We start from the raw sequence: 18,403 nt of genomic DNA on the forward strand, positions 1-18,403 counted from the left end.
CTTAACAGGTGGTTCTAAATAGTATAAGAGGTAGACTGAATAACCATGGGGAACATGTCAGTGAGCAGTGTGCTTCCATGACCCCTGCTTCAGTCCCTGCCTCAGGTTCCTGACCTTAAAGGAACTATCAGTCCCAGCCTATGTATCCATGTTCACAACTTCTCTACTCACAATATCTAGAAGTGGAATCAGCATGTGTGTCTACCAACTGATAAGCTGATGATAAAAGTGTGGTACCTAAACACAACGGAACAGCACCATTCATGAATACTAAAATGTTTTACAATTAACATACGTAGTGTGATGCACACATTTACCAACCTATTACAATGCTGAGCTATGTATTTTATATTGATGAATTATGTGATATGGGAAATATATCTCAAAAAATCTTGAAATTTGAGAGATGACTTAGTGGTTAAGAAAACTAGTTGTTTTTGCAGTTTTAGTCTCAGTACCTTCATGGAGATTTTTAACCATTTGTAACTCCATTTGGGGAGTATCAGAGGCCTCTTCTGACCTTCTCAGGCACTGCAATGCACATACACACACACACACACACACACACACACACACACACAGGCAAAACCCTCACATATACAAGAAGAATAATAAATCTCTTAAAGCATAGAGATGCTAAGTATAACTCAAAAGCATTTGCTAAAAAGCCATGAAGGATAAACACAAGTTTATGAAATTTTTACAAAATGTTTGAAGAATGGTAGATTGTAAATAGGACCCTGATCTTTTCTGTTACTTATGATCTTTGCAAGTAACTGTGATATTCTTCTACTATGGGCAGGATTTCCTGATTGCCTAGGGCCTAACAATGTAACTCTGTTTTTCCTGATATACAGTAATAGGTGTGGTGTGAGCAAAGCCCTGCTCTTCTTGTGGGCATTGACTGCCCACTCTTGAACCTCAGACTTCCTTGATTCCAGAAGGATAATGAGAGGCCATTTGGTCGAGTTGCATCCCAGCTGCACCTTGCCTAGTCGATCATCCTCAGGAAACCTGCAGCTATTCTGTAACAAGTTTTAACCGTCCATATTTTCTTTATGTCATTATTAAAATGGAACTCAAAACCAAATTTAGCAAAATGGTTTCAAATTATGAAACAAAGAAAGGTTACAGATTCATGCAGTTCCATACAAATAAATGTGGGGTGATGGGTTGGACCCAGAATAAGTGCATCTTTCCAATCCCAACTTGAATTTACATTAAATCTATTGTATAGCTCTGACCTAATAGAAATTCATGTTCTGGGCTAAGCTGCATTTTCTTGTGCTTTGACTATATTTCCAGACAGGAATCACAATCCTACAGGGTCGGACTTTTTGTATCCCTTTTGCAGTCTGCATTGCACATTAATTCACGGCAGGCTGGAGTACATCTACACAGAATCTGGCTTTCCAGCAGAGAAGGAAACAGCAGAATATTGCCAAGGCCGTGGCAGCAATTAGGACTGAATCACACACCTGATAGTTCCTACTAATGGAGATGCCGCATACAGACAGATGTGGTCCTGCCTCTAAAAGCAGCAAGTAAGAGTGGCTAACACACTGCTTTGAGAGAAATCAGGCAGCATCCTGTCTAGAGATAAATGGGATCAGAGTGGAATCATTTACTGAAGAGATTGATTATTGTTATTAATACCCAGTGTTCATTCCACTAGACAGAGCCCACTGCCTGCAAAGCTGCCTCTGATCGATTCCTTGTTTAGAGTCCAGTCATTGTAACTTGGAAAGAATTCTCATTAAGCATAGGCTTGCCATAGCTGATGAACATGCATTCATTCATTCACTCATTCATTCATGTCTTCAACAGATACTTGGAGTCTATGTTACCTACCATGTTCTATCCAAACATGGCAGAGAGGTAAACAAAAGAAAAATCTGCTCCCACAGTGTTATGGACACAGGTTGAAAACAACAGGAAGCAAAATGAACACTATTTACTATGTAGCATGACTAGGTCCTTGTCTTAGTGATAGATACCCTAAAAGATAAGGGATGTTTGCCGGTTTAATGTCTGGAGTCTGGGGCTGCTTCTGACCCAATTAGCATATCTCTATTTGAACCAGATTGAAGGAAGAAAGAGACTAAACATGCGTGGGCCCTTCAACAAAGTTACATCTCTCTACTCATGTCCCTTTGGCCATAGGAGGTGGCAGTGCACCCTGGGAAATGTAGCCTTTTTTCTGTTAGATATTCTGCTCACTTCCCAGTTTTCCTGCTCTGTGAAAAGACTGAATGTATTTCAGAAACTTTCCTGCACAGGAAAGGAGAGTACTGAAGGAGGGAGACTTGTGCTTTTCTTGGGAATGAACTTTTCAGTAGTAGATAGAAGCCTTGCCCCCTCAGATTGGAGAATGGCAAGGGTGTTTTCCCTAGTATATTTTCAAAATAATATAAAATGTTTACCATTGTCCCCATTGGATTAAAAATAACCACTTCTCATGCCCATTAGCGGTTTCAAATTTAAATGCTGTGGATACAAAATGAATGAATTTTTAAATAATAAAAGAGGTGCTCCTGTGCTCAAATCTAAGAAGCTGTTTCCTTAGGAAATGCAACAGAAAGGAAATACCACAGGAGAATATCATGACTATCATCACATTTAGGTCTATAGCACTGGTTGAAACAAGACTTTGCTTTACATATTCCTTATACATACATACATGCATACACACACACACAAATATATATTTCACTGAGGTAAAATCGCTTAAGAATATGAAAGTAACATGGAAAGAAATTCATAAGCAAGAGTGTGAGACTCAGCATTTCTCCTTTTAATAGCAACTGTGTTTTGAGCGAACTGCTTTGTGCTTTTGGCAACACTTCCCCCATTATAAAGATAACTGCTCATACCATAAGGATTACTTGGGCTAACACACATGAAACATTTAGCAACTAACATATGACATGGTAGGGGTGTGGCTCTGCCCTCACTGGACTGCAGAGCCTGTAATCCCTGGCTCAAAGCTCTAGTGAGGTAAGCAGAGGCACTAAGCACCCAGCCTGCATTGTTTGCCCTCCTGCTGTAAGAGAAAGCGTTGATACAGGAATCCCAACAACCCTTCTTCACTATGAATCAGGCCAGTAGCCCACCAAGACCTACCAGTGAGCATGCCCAGTACCCGGAATTCCCCTCTCCTCACATGGTCATTTATTTAGTGACACCAGTATCTCCCCATCTTTCAGGTTTCCAGGTGTCACCTTTCCTTAATCCCCACCAGCGTCCTAGAATGTTGTCCTGTCTTCAGATGCCTCCTACTCAGCACTGTCTAGTCCATGCTGTGACAACAGTGACTTCAGTGCATTGTACTTAGTGTCCAGCTAGAGAATTGTAAAAGCTACTTTCTCTTGCCTAGCCCTTTTCTCATTGCATTCATTTGTTTTCTCATTTTAACCCGAGAATTATAGCTTCCCATTTGAAGAATTGATCTAAACATTATCCTGGAGTGAGTGCCACACTAATTGACTTGTACCCCATTCATAGTCTAGCTGTTAGGAATGTGGCTCACACTATATTTTCTTATGCCTCTCTCTGATGCACATGTCGACTGGATGCCTCCTTGCCCCAAAAGTCACTCCTACTAGCCCTTCCACAAGGTGTTTTTTAGGCGTTCCTGTCTTTCTTCACTCTTAACCCACATGCATGGAAGCTTTCTAGTTTTCATTGGTCTTTCCACTCCATATACAATAGAGCTCATGCCTCATTCGCCACCCAGTCTCCAGCTAACTGCACACATGTGCAATGGTATTTCCTGACTTAGAGCCATGTCACAGGATAGCATGCACTCTGTTCTATGCCTGATGGCACACTACTCAGTCTTTTTTATTTAGCAGGCATCATGTCATCATCTCTGATGAAGGAGACTAACAAATGTCTGTTAATTCTCAGGAACCACAGGGAGGCTGGGTCCCCAGACAAAATTTCCATACATCTACACTGTCAGTGGCCTCCCTCATTTCATTTCCCATCCCCATTGAGACTGAAAAGCAGTCGGCTTATTTTTTTAATGAAAAACACTGAGAAATAAAGACAGAGTATTCCCCCTTGGTAAAGTGACAGCTTTAGGTGACATTTCACATAAACAAATTGCAAAGAATGGAGTGTCCCACCAGAATATCCAGCATGAGAAAGGCATGAGGATGTGAATATCTTCCTGGTTGATTAGGTTAGAACAACTTAATTTTGTTCAAGCAAACTGATGCTTTGAAAGCAAATGAGATAAGGCATGAGTCAGCTGCTTTCAGAATACATTGTGGACACAAAGTCACATGTCTCTCCTTTAATAAAACTTACTAAAGAGAGTCAATTGCGGATTCACTGTAGCAACTGAGTCATAGGATGCTTTGAACCAAAGTGAAGCGCTTAAGAGTGGCATTCCAGAGTGCATGAGTGCATAGCTCTGCATCCCAGCACAAGGCACTGCGTGTGCTCCTGCAGCAACTTCTGTCCCCATCTGTGAAACTGACATAAGCATACTGAATGATCTGCTTCACTTTCAAATGAGACAGTTTATGATTTGGTGATGGAGTCTTAATCAGAGCTTTTATGTTTATAGTAAGGTTTTATGGAAGCATTAAATCAAAGTCACCACGATGGAGCATATGGTGTCACATAAGGTGATGTATTAATTTGCAGCTTCCCAAACAATTAGAGCTTGGGCGCTCAAAGAGCAGTACCATTCTTCTTAGTTTTGAAAAGAAAATACACCAACCCCCTTGCAAAAGACTATATTTCATGTTAAATGGTTAACAAACATACTTTCAGTAGTATCATTTCTCCAAGCTTTATGTTTGGCAGCTCAAGACAATGAAATCTCTCATATTCACAAAGATTTTCTTTACATTTTTAAAACCTTTGTTATAACTTATAACTAAACAACCTTTATCTCATTCTTCCCCAGATCAGGAGTTGGCCAAGTATACTCCAGGTTATAAACTCCACTGTCAGATGGATGATGGCTTTCCATTCCTGGGAGACTGTTTACGACAGTCAGTCTTAAGTCTTCTTAAGTTGGTTCCAAGGCCAGAAAAGGAAGCAGGTGCAGCCTGCAGCTGTTGCTGGCTCCCTAAAGGTGCTTTGTGAATGTACTCAGTGAAGGCAGCTATCAGGGCTGTCGGGACTTGTCAGCATATAACAGGAAGAAGATTGGAGAATTAATCCCTAACTGCCTGAGACAAAGTATCAGTATCCAAAGATGTTGACATTTACACATGCACACATGCACATGCACATGCACACACACATACACACCACGTACAAAGAGACAGAGAGAAACAGAGACAGACTGATTCTGAGGAGCTCATTCATAAAGTTGTCTGCACAATACACAGGGCTATTCAGAATCCTGAGACTGACCACAAATGGAAACTCCAGAGTTGCTAGAGCTTAAGGTTGTTCAACATAATAACCCGCCTTCAACTGAGAAAATTGGGAAAATGGCCCATATTGTTGGAACCCCATCAAACAACTGTTTGAGGTTTTGGTTTTTGCATCCCTCTCAGTAATGGGAATCCAATTTTATCTCAAGTGGCAAGGTATGCAGCTTCAGGTCTATATTTCCTAAGACTTATTACCTCTAAGAAACTAAGAGAAGCCAATCCAAAGTAGCTAGATGGATTTAATGGGGGAAATTGTAAGAGTGGGCACACTGTTTGCATACTTTCCCAGGGCTTTCTCCTTCTCTAGTATCTGCAGCCTACAATAAGCTGAGCAACAGCAGCTCATCAGAATGCCACACAACTGTGGAGACAAGAGCCATGAACCGATGCCAATATCCAGCTATTGGATTTTCATCATGCACAAAAGTAATACGGCCAAGTCAATGAACCTGCCTATAACAGATTGTGGGATGCACTTTTACTTGGAAAAAAATATGGCTCACAGCTTACTACAAAATGAATGTTCAACTATATAATGGAAAGGACGAAACTGCTTGAGGAAGTCCCAAAGAGGTTGTGTTATTATCCCAAAAGTAAAAGGTGGGGGCTTGAGAGGTTCAAAGGTTTAGAAGACACAGCACAGCCTCAGTTCAGCACAGTACACGCACCCTCTCAGGAAGTTCGCATCACTTCAATCAAACTTCAGTTCTCAGAGGACCTGAAGCCTCTAGCCTTTTCAGACACTTGCACTCACATGTACAAACCCATAACAGACAGATACGAAAACAAACACATAATTAAAAAATAATAAAAATGCATGTGAAAGATACAGAATATAAAGAAAAATTTGTTTTTTGAAGATGGGAAATGAAGAAAAGAATGATGAATGTGTCTAACTTTTTTGGAAATCGTTTCAAGTGAATAACTTATAAATGACCTCTCTCTCTCTTTGCGGACTAAGAAATGACTGGAAGGGTGGAGTCTTGGTAAAAATAAAGAGTAGAAATCATACCAATATTCAGAACAACAAAGACGAGATGCTGGCATACATGGAACTGTAGACTCATCAAGAAAGCAGGTGTGAGCCCACATCTGAACGGCTCTGCGGTGTGCTCCAGCAGTTGGGAAGACTCTGTGCCTAAGCTGTGAGCTCTAGAGTAGCTGTATCTTAACCCCCAAAAGTCATGAGACACACTGAAAGAAGGATCAAAAAGGCTACACATCAAAAAAATAAAAATAAAATCAAGTCAAGGCAAAGTGCAGCAGTTAAAATTCCAGCTCTTCCATTTAATAACTGGTGACCCTGAGAAACTGACTCAACCCTGTTGTGACTCATCCTCACTGTGTACCTACAAAACGGAGTCACAATAAATAGTTAAGGATGAGAGTGAGGAATAAATTATTTCCTACAGATGTGGTAGTTTGAATGTAATTGGCCCCCATAACCTCACAGGGAGTGGAAATTTTAGGAGGTGTGGTTTTGCTGGAATGGGTTTGACCTTGCTAGAGGAAGTGTGTCACTGTGGGGGTGGGCTTTGAGGTTTCCTATGCTCAGGATACTGCCCAATGTGTCAGTTGACTTCCCGTTGCCTACAAGACAGAAGATTCTCAGCTACTCCTCCAGAATGACATCTGCCTGCACACTGTCATGATCCCCACCATGGTGATATTGAACTTAATCTCTGAAACTGTAAGTGAGCTACCTGAATTCAATGTTTTCCTTTTGAGAGTTGCCATGGCCATAATGTCTCTTCACAGCAACAAAAACTCTAACTAAGACAAGCATAAAGCACTAAATCTGGCACTTGGCAAACCAAACACTGTTAAGAATCCATTACTAATACTTTACCAGCATGTATCCTGTACTTTGTATTGTAATAGATGCTAATGTGTATCAGCCAGAAAAAAAAATTGAGCACCAGGAGAAAGGAGGGGTTGCATAACTAGGGAGGAAAGAATGAAAACGGTAAACACAAGAGCCCACATCAGAGCCTAGTGATGCTCTTGAGCTTTCACAAGATGGGTGTCTCCTCTGTCAGTGAGCCAAAGAGAAAAGAAGGGGACACCTGCCGGGTCTGCTGAATCTCAGGAAGATCCTCCCATCACATTAGAACAATTTCTTCTGTGTAAGAAAGCAGGAGAGCTCGGTGGTGGTGGTGCATGCCTTTAATCCCAGCACTCGGGAGGCAGAGGCACGCAGATCTCTGTGAGTTCCATGCCAGCCTAGCCTACAGAGCGAGTACCAGGCCAGCATAATCTACAGAGCTAGTTCCAGGACAGCTAGATCTATTACACGGAGAAAGCCTGTGTTGAACAACAGCAACAACAAAAACCAGGACAACCTTCCATCGGGAGCTAAGAGGAAGCCAGCTTCTTGGGAAAGAGAAGATAGATCAGGGAAGGGAATGAACATTCTCCAAAAACAGCCAAATTCTGGTAAGAAGAGTCTTTTAGCAACAGCCAAGAAGAGGAATGCCAAGTACACATATGGGAAGGTCCCTGGGAAGACCCCACAACTATGCTCATAGTTCTACAGGAAAGACTATGTACGGAGGGACTTCTTGACCAATGATTACAGGGATTAGAGAGAAAGGGGAAACAGGGTGGTCATAGTCTGTAGGGAGAAAAACATGTAGCTTCCCCTAGGAGCATTAACCTCTCAAACTGCACTATGAGACCTGTCCAATATTTTCCTGTCACCACCACCCTGGGATTGGGAGCAGCGAGTGACAATCAAAACCAGGAAGACTCAATAAAGTCTTCAAATTAATTCCCACCACCAGAATTCTATTGTTGGCTCCTGTATCAGTTACTATTCTTTTGGTGCAACCAAAAACAACTTCTTGAAGGAAGAATTTGTATTTCCAGAGGGATGAGAGTCCAAGGGCAGGGAGGCACAGAAGCAAATGGCAGAAGCAGAAGCCAAGAGATCAAATCAAAGCTAGTGTCATGCTACTGGAACATGTCCGTAGCATGTTAGAATGCAGATTCAATAGAAAATTCAAGGGAATTAAACCCAGTCAAGCAGGGAACTTGGAAGGGAGATGCAATCATATACCAAAGGAGGAAAGGAGGCTAGCACTACAAGGAGAAAGAAAATGCACCCAGAGAAAATGATGGGCATCAGCAAGACCAGGAAATAGGTCAGGAAGAATCATCCTGCTGGGATGTGGTCCATGAGAGAGTACAAATCAGAACAGACTGAAGATGTATTTGGAAGAGCATGAGAAGGGCTTTCAAGAGATCCTAACCAAGACAGTGTCCAAACCTATCTGTCCTTTGGTTTCTGGGAGTGTCCTTAAACCACACACAAAGACTGCACTGGTGCTGAGAGAAGAAAGGAGTACACTTCTCTTGTGGACCTAGAGGAACTGTAAAGAAAGATCAGTCCAGAGCCAAAAAACATAAGCCTGAAATAAAAACACCCATTCAATTGCTCCTTTGCCCTGACATGATCCCTTCTCCTCTCAGCCACTTAGCAAGCTAAGGAGCAGAAACCACTGCCCAACTCACTTCTGGAAATGTAAGTCCTTATCCTTCCAATGAGATGCATCTAAATCTGCATGTTTTATGAGAACATGGAATAATGTAGCAGCTGAAGCAGTCAAGGTCAGCCTATAGCAGCCCCCGCCCCAGGAGACATCTGTCAATGTTTTTCTTTGTTACAATTGGGTAGGGCGCAGCAGGGGTTGCAGAACCTTTGAAGCATCTCACATGCACAAGACAGCTTCTCTCAAACAGCACAAATAGGAATTATCTGACCCAAAAGGAAAAAAATGCCATTTGCAAAACCCTAGTGATGGCCCCAAAGCCCAGAGCTGTTCTAGGAATTTTCTGCACAGCTATCTTTACTTTATTCTGCCTGAGGACTTCCTTTCATGGCAACTTTGAAATCTTTTTTTTTTCTGCTTGCTCTCCTATTAAGATTCTCCAGTCATGTTTTTCGTTTTTATAAACTAATGTAATCTAGTATTTAATCTTCCTTTTGACAAACTTTTATTTACCTCAAGGTCCAAGAGACATCTACCTTCTTCAAACTTTAAGTTTGCTTCCTGTATGTAGATGGCCATAGTATGTAGATTCTCTAGGGTACATGTCCTATGAACCTGTGTGATGTCACCTGCCACATGCAGGTCTGATTCTGTCAAATTGTGAGCACTAAAGTGGACATAGGCTGTTGGGCAGCTTCCAGACCCTTCATGAAAGAAATTATTAAATGTCAAAACCAAAAGAGCCTCAATCTTACTGAAAGCCCTCATGTTGATAACATTTCCTAAATTATAACTTGGGTGAAAACCAACATCTGAGTGAAAATAAGAGCTTGCTTTCCATGCACACCCTCTGTTGGGGAGGTCACCTACTGCAGTTCCTTCTGGGCCTATCACACAGAGTTCTGTTTGAGTGGCTCACAGTCCTGAAGCATGGTCTTCCATGCTGCAAATCCACAACCTCCGAATGTGACAAATGGATGGTATTTAGAAAGTAATGAGTTGATAGTCACTGTTGTCAGGAAGATTAAACTCCACCAATCAAAAGAGGGACAATCCCAGGACCCCAAAAAATCCCAAGCATCCTGACTTCCTCTGTACATTGGCCACAGGGGACAGGTAGAAGGTGATGGCCCTACATCAATGGCCCCAAGGCTCAGCTTCCATGATCCTGGGACAGGTCATTGTGTTTATGTATTTGTTCCATGTTATGGTGACTGGGAAGTCTCACTAGCTTTGGATGGACTTGCCCTCCATAAGTGGACAACTTTTCAAGATAGCAAAGTATCTCCTACAAATTCATTTGCCAAAGGAAACCAGTTGCTAACAGCTCTCACCATCCCATCATCTTCCAACTGGGAGTTCATAACTGGGCTATCATCTATCTGTCCTTTAAAACAAGGCCCCCATTCACCTAGTTATCTATGCCTCATATGCCTTAGTCAGCCAGTCATATGCCTGACTGAAACATGTCACCTGTTTCCAATGGAAACACAATGAAGTTCATTGTATACATTTTTGAAACTCCTGTATGTTTTCCCATCTGGCCAGTGTGGTCCCTATTTTATGATCTTTGAATAACACATTATCTTTTGAAAGGTGTTGTTTCCTAGCCTATATGACTTTAAACCCAGTGCAGTAAGGAAAAGGTGGTTTAAGCAAGCAATCGGGTGAGACTTGGTGTCTATTTGGCAGCAGAAAAATGGGTATGTATTGTTAGGGAACCTTCTCTGATTACTGGATACATGTGGGCTGTGCTTAGATCCTAGGGAAAGAAGTCATACATACATGATAGAATGAATGGCCAGGATAGCAATGGGAAACTGTGTATGGGAAAGTTCAGCCAACCTACCAACAAACAATGGGCAGGAGAGTCAGAGCCATGGAGTGAGGAAAGGAGATATCCCTGCTCCTGTGCCCCTGCAGAGTCAGGGAGGTGGGCTGGGGTGAAAAGAGTGAGTTCTTTGTTCCTGACAGAATGTTACTAATTCCTACTAATTACTAATAATGGGGAATAATCTCATTATTTCCAAGGATGGAGAAGAGGAGGAAGGATCCCTACATAGGTTTCTCTTTCCCACATCAGTTTCACATGGTGTTCCTGACTCCTAGCTATAAAAATCTAGGACCAAAAACTTCAGTTTTTTAATCACGATAGATTTGCATGTGTCTATTTCTTATACATTTATTTGTTACAGAAGAACAAAAACTACATTCTTAAAAACTATATTAACTTTAGTATTCTAGTGACTATACCACAAACCATTTTTTTGTTGAATAAACTCTATAGTTTATAGCCACCAATAATTCAGCCTCAACCTACAACTCACATCAGGACCCAAATTTTAAATGGGTAGAAATTGTTGAGCCTGTAGATGGTTTCAGTTAGCAGATGACTCTTTCTGTGGGCATCTTTGCACTGAGTTCTGTCGCCAACTTTAGCAAAGAAGCAAGAGGCAGGCAGCTGAACTTGAATATAAATCACCTGACAATAAGGAGCAGGCTATAAAGCTTTATGTGAACATTCATAAAGGTAGGAGACTGTGAAGAGCTGTTTTCCTCCGAAGATACATAGTAAAGGGTAGGCAGAGCACACAGTGACAGAAGCTTGTAACAGGTCATCTGGCAAAATACTGGCCAAAATCGTGAGAAACAGCAAGGTGGACTCTTTTTCCCTGCATGACACTGCCTTACTTGGAGCAGCTGGGAGTATGTCACTCACCCCTCATGTTTTATTGACATTCTGAGTGATACGGTAGATACACGTTACATATATGTGTAACTGGCAACTACATTTAACTGTCAAGAATGTTACATAATTCTAACCTAAAAACACTCAAGGGAAGTGAAAAGATTTATCAACCTAAAAGACTACATTATTCTATGTACAGAAAGGGAGTGCATCCGAATGCAGGGTGGGAGAGGAACAAGGAGGAATAGAGGAAGGGGAACTATAATTAAGGTGTATTATATGATAAAAGAATCTATTTTCAATAAAAAGGGGAAAAGACTACATTACTCTCTATAAAAGTTATGATTACACAATTAGAAAATCATTCAATGGAGATGGAGAGATGGGAAAATGTCAAGAGGGTTCACTACTCTATCAGAATGCCAGAGTTAGATGACAACACACACACTGACTGGCTCACCAAAAACCTGTAATTCCAAATCCAAGCAATCCAGCATCCCCTGTGACCTCTATAGACTCCTGCGCACACTTGTACACATGCCCTTACACACACACACACAAACACACACACACACACACACACACACTTTCGTTCACTCCTCAGAAGGAACCACAGTGACTCTCTTTTACCTTCTTATGCTGTCAGACACCTTTATAAACACACACCTTGTGGTAAAGTGGGCATTCTGATGCACTTTGACTGTGGACGAGGCATATAGTGGTACTACCTTCTGACGAAGCACTCTGTGTCTAACGTGGTCACTCTCCCTCTAGACTTTACCTGGACCCTGCAATTATCTTTTCTTTACTCCTTTTGTCACAACAAATGAGGGCACAGTGCCTCCTGGGGAAAAGGAAGCAAAATGTTTTAAAGAAACTGCCTGAGAATTGCTGTGTTTTTGACTTAATAATTATAGTTATTTTAACTGGCCGTAAGTTTCCCAGAACCTCCATTCACTCTAAGATGTCAGGAAGAATTAATTGGAGCAAAGAGTTTGGAAAGAGCCTTTGTTACAACACAGGCATCATGTTGCCGAGTTGACAGGAAAACACTGAAACAAAGAAGCTCAGTACCTGTTCTTGATGTGCTGAGGGGAGCCAAGACACTTGAAGCTGCCATCTACCATTATGGCTAGCCTGGTACAGAGAGCCTCGCATTCTTCCATGCTGTGAAGAAATAAACAAGGAGAAATGAGCCATGTCATAAAGGCATGAGCCCTGTTCAAGCTTCAGAAATAAAAAGGAGGCAAAAATACATTGATCCAAATTAAGTAACTTTTAATATAGTACACTCATGAAAGCAAAAAAGTCATTTGAAAATTCCTGAGATTTTTTAAGGTAGCTAATTTAATGAAGGTTGTTAGCATATCTATGTGCCTGGAAAAATGATCAATAACAAAATATACAAAATAGAACCTTTTATAATCATCAAAACTACAACAATATATGTACAGGGGATCTTAACAAATATGTGATTTCTTCACAAAAAGAATGCCAAACCTTTGCTGACAAGAGAAAATGAAATCTTGAATCAATAAAACAAGGAAAACAGTGACTATTTCAAAAATAGGAAACTGTTATGAAAGTGAATATAATGAAAGATGAGTCCTCTTATTGGTTATCCAATACAAAAGGGTCAGTCTGGAAACCACATACACACAAACAGTAAAATGGATTCATTAAGTTGTATTTACATATTTGTGAAGATACATACATAATATGTATGAGTGTATCAATAAGATCAAAGAAAAAGTCTGTCAACATAAAAGTCAAGAGGTGACATGAGAGATTTTTCGAGAGACTACCTGTGTAGGGTTGGGAGGGAGGAAAGGAAAAGTGCAAAGTGATGTAATTCTGTTTTAATAAAAAGGTATAAAAATTAAAAAAATAACATTTCATTAAGGCAAAAGACCACACAATTTAAAAAAAGGTTTATGTTTTATAACACATAAAATATGATGTAAAATACTAGAGATAAACTTTAAATTGTAACTATAATTTAAATTATAAGATTATTTTAATATTCAGTATCAAATTGTAAAGATCTATAATGCATAATTATTATAACTATGATTATAAATTACAATGTTGATGGAATATAATGCAAATCAAAATGCAATCACCCCCATGAAAATGCTGAAATTTTTTATTTAAAATTAGTTAGAAGGAAAAATTGTAGGAATAGTTGTTAGGAAAAGGCAGTACTAGAAGAGGTTGCTACAATGCTGAATTACAAAGAGGAAACACACTGAATTCATGCCACAGAAATGGCATTAGAACAAGAGCCATGAACATACCATAGCTAGTATCAATACAGAAGTGATTTGAGCATGGAGTGCACTTTCCAAACATAACAGTAGTGGAAGAAACTCTGGAGGTGATGTTGGATACACTTGACAATCCAAAATCCCAGATTTGTAACAAAAGTGTCAAAACACAGTGATAATATTTAAAAGATCCTTAATGACACGTTTGTGTCACATCCTTTCTCTCAAGGTTCAAGGATCATTGTGGAAGATGGGGAAGATGGTGGGAGCCAGAGGTTGTGGATGGCTGCAAGGAAACAGCATTTTCCAAACACAAGAGGGCAGTTGCACACATGAACTTACAGTGATTAAATAGCATGCAGTCCAAGCCAGACAAAATGGAAGGGAAAGGTGGGCATGCAGCCCTACTCCTAGGGGCTAGGTTTCCTTTAACGGTATGGCCCTGAGAAAGGCGGCTATGCTCCAGTGGGTGATCAGCCTCCCAAAACAATGTATAAATGAAATGAATTGGGCTTTATAGACTGAAGAACAATGGACACAAGTTGAATGGGTAAGCACACCGAGGGGTGTCTGTGAGGAGCTGGGGAATGACTGTAATCAATCCACTGTCCGCAATTCTCAAAGGATCAGTAAAAATGAAAAATCCCATTTAGCAAACTAAATAGATACTAAACAACTAACAAAATAAACCATACAAACAAAGCAACAGACAGACCAAGAGCTGTTCAATCCCTACTTCTGTGTTGAAAAGCAAATGTCTTTTCCCCTATTCCGTTTCAAATGAAACAGTCAAATCAATAAATACCCAGTTAGCTACAGACATTTTCGCAGAAATTCAAAATGGGTCATCTCATAAGCAATGGAGTAAAACTGCCATAAAATTTGAAAATTATATTTGACCATGATTTCTTTTCTAGGACATGGAAAATGCAAGCGGAGAATTGCATAACCCCAGGACTTCTTCTTGGAGTCCAGGAAGTTCCTGCCCTGTAGCGACCTCAACTCAGGTCTATTCACTCTTTGACTACCTCATAGGAATAAATTTTGGGCAGGGGAAGCAAACGAGAAAGTTTTTTAAGAAGGCAGAGAGGCACATTCAAGACTGGAACCACATGCCCCTGGTTTGACCTGAGGGAACATAGTCAACAATACAAATGGTTAAGTGAGAGAATGAAATGTCTTGTCTGAGATGCCATAAATTGAAGTTGTTTGTTGTAGCAGCTTACTGTGAGGTCTACAGGATGTATATTATGAACAGTCTAAACCAGCCTCATGTGTTTTTATATGACTATTTCTTTGCTTATTTATTATTATTGTAGGACTGGAAACTAAATACAGAGCCTTGTGTATACTAGACACCCACTGTACCACCAGATGAAACCCTAGCTCCCTCTTTGCTTTTCATTTTGAAGTAGAATCTCACTAAATTGCCCAAGCTGGCTTTGAACTCACTATGAGCAGTGCAAATTAATTTCAATCCTTCATCCTCCAGAGCTCACTGTGATGATAGGTCAGTGTCACCAGGGCTAGCCTTTGTTTCATTAACTAATGTTAATTTAACATGTCTTATCGTGTTTATGATGCTGTCATGGGAAAAACATGAAGTCGTTTCTACTCTAATTTCTGAAATGTACTTTGAACAAATGGATGATTATGTCATTGTCTGAGTTCCAACTTCATAGTGAATGATGTGGCAAGTCTAAGTGGATTGTACCACATGTTCAACAAGTAAACCCAAAAGCATGTGGGTATAACAAAATTGGAGTTCAGAACGCAGGTTGGAGAATTTAATTTGATTATCTCTCAAAGAAAGAAGAACACACAAAACCTGAGACTGGTCAACAATGAAAACAACCATGGGTCATCTACTTAAAAATAAAGTAAACATGGATTCTTTTCCCTGGATGGTTATCCTGCCTGGTACAGATTCGTGGTGAGGTGAGACAGGATTTAAAGCCTTGGACTGGAGCTTTGGCATCAGGGTTGGAGGTGTAAGGAAAAACAGGAGTCATTCCCAGGATGGATGCTTATCAGTTCATTTTCTGACTCGTGGTTTCCCAAGAATGCTGTGTGTTAAGGCATACATAGAGGAAAATATCGCACTAAAATCACACAACCATGTAGGCCTCCCACATCTTTCTTCATTCACACTGAGCCATTAACATCCCTGTATTATCTGAATAGGGAGAAATCACTCTGTATACATGCAAATGTAGAACACTGATGTGAAAGCAAATGAATGGGAGGATTTAAAGGAGAAATCTCAACGGCAAGTGGTCTTTTGAGAGAACAGTTTAAAATAATCATATATATTATGAAAAATAAAAAGAATTTTCATCATTATACAACTTTACCCATCTAAACACCCACAGTTGGACATCAAGGACCATGCCTTGCCAGGGACAGATTGTAAGAAGACTCAGAATATCTGTATGCAACTGCTAAAATCCCAGAGCAATGTGAACATCTACAGCAAAAATACATAGACAAGTAAGTATCAATTTCACTTGTTTCAGAAAAAAAAATCCTTTCAGGAGTGAAACAGAATGAAAGCAAAAACCCAGGGGTGATCTTTCTGGCTCCATCTGAGTGAGAAAATTATCAAATAATTGTCCTCAAAGCCATAACTATGAAAACAGCAGTTTCAGAACTCCAGGAATGGACGAAAGGCATGTAGGCATGTGACTCTGTGAAGATGATGCCAAAAAGCCACTGGTACATAAGAATATGGTAATCTGTGCCCCACAGTGGGCTACTATCTCTCTGCCTCACTTCAACAATGGCTACTGAGGGCAGGCGATGGCAGGTCAGGAGATGAGGAATTCGACAGGAACCTACACCCAGTTTCAAGATGAGAGAGGAAAAACAGATCACAGGAATTAGAGACCAATAGAAATTATACAATCTTGGAATAATTATCCAGCAAAGAAAATAAAACAAAACTGGGAAAATACTGAATTAAAATATGGCAATAAGTGCACACTTATTTTCAGTGCTCAGAGATGCAGTGTCATCTAACATGTCCACTCTTCAACAAAACGGCTTTATGGAAAAATACTGTAATTCCTTTATTGTCCCCTTCTATAGATAACTTAAAGTCTTCTAATAAATCTGAAATGATAGAAATTACAAAAGAAAATTTCTTAAAGCCTTCTAGATTTAAGTTTAAAAGTATCAACAGGAAGAAACTAGGAAAATTTCCAAAAAAAATTGAAAATGAAGATTTCTAAATAAACCATGTGTCACGAGTAAATCACAGGGGAGACTATGAAACATTTTTGAGTAAATGAAAGCTTCAGTAATAGAAAAAAGATGGTAAAGTGACATAGCTTGTTGGTCAATCCTCACAAAAAGCCCTGTAATGGTAACAGTGCTGTGTGCTAAGGGCAAGAGCACATTCCACCAGGCAAGAGGAAAACTGTCCAACACAGAGAGCCAATTAGATTTCTCACAGCACATCCTCCATAATACAATGGGGAACAAGAAGTTGTCCCACCAAAAACAGTCCTGGAACAACTGGATAGCCACAAGTGTAGCAGTGAGTTGAGACTCTTTTATTATACTATATATGAAATAGCTTTAAGTGTCGAAAAGATTATTAAGTGGTAACAGTATTAACCTATCTTAGTACTAGCATTCTCATGAATTGAGAACCCAAAGTTCTTAGCTATAATTTCTAAGAACAAACCATAGAAACAAAGAACAGTAAAACTTAATAAAAGCTTTAAATATTCATGTTCCAAAGACAGACACAGACAAAGAGAAAGCATTTGGAATCATATATACAACAGGAGACTTTAACACAGGATCTAACAAGACTCTATGCATAACCTCTTTTACCTAAATAATTAAATGGAAATATAAGTTCCCAAAAACATAACAAGGAAAAGATGATACTGCAGGCCCTGTCGTAAAGGTCTATAACCCCAGTGACTTGGGAGGCTAACACAAAGAGAACAAAATTTTAAGGCCATCCTGAACAATGGAGGAAACTGAAGGCCAGGCTGAACAACTTTGAGACTTTGCCTCCAAATAAAGGGGAAATGAGGGATGGGAATGTAGTTCAGTGGCAAAACACATGCCTAATATGTATGAGGCTCTAGGTTTAATTTGTATTGCCACCAAAGGAAAAAGGGATTCTTTGCAAGTCAAACATGAGCTCATTGTGCAGTCCAACAATCAAGCTCCTTGGCATTTACTCAAAAGGTCTGAAAAACATCCACATAAAAACCTGCACATAGATGTTTATAACAGCATTGCTCGTAATTACCAAGACTTGTCAGTAATCAAAGCATCTGTCAGTGCGTGAGCAGACAAATAAACTTCAGCATAGCCAGGCAATAGAATATTGCTCACTGTTGAGAGGCAATGGGCTTACAAACAAGGGAAGCAGGGAAAGAATCCAGCCTTGAAAGGCTTGGGTGGCATTCCAGATGTGTGACTTCTGGAAAAGGCACAACTCTACAGGCAGTAAAATATCAGATTGGCAGAGGTCAGGAGAAGGAAGAGTGAACAAGGGAATTGAGGAACTCTACATGCAATGTAGGAAGCTAAGGC

General features: G+C 40.1%; 1 protein-coding gene across 1 annotated transcript in view; it reads right to left on the reverse strand.

Moving 5' to 3' along the window:
• The window catches only part of Abca13 (ATP binding cassette subfamily A member 13), a 423,762-nt gene that overhangs the window by 27,802 nt on the left and 377,557 nt on the right, over positions 1-18,403 (reverse strand). The window contains exon 60 of the mRNA XM_040746666.1: positions 12,654-12,746. Within this exon, the coding sequence (XP_040602600.1) occupies positions 12,654-12,746 (93 nt within the window). The remainder of the gene's footprint in view (positions 1-12,653; positions 12,747-18,403) is intronic.

The sequence above is a fragment of the Mesocricetus auratus genome, unplaced genomic scaffold, assembly GCF_017639785.1.
Source record: "Mesocricetus auratus isolate SY011 unplaced genomic scaffold, BCM_Maur_2.0 Super-Scaffold_100006, whole genome shotgun sequence".
In the NCBI taxonomy this organism is placed as follows: Eukaryota; Metazoa; Chordata; class Mammalia; order Rodentia; family Cricetidae; genus Mesocricetus; species Mesocricetus auratus.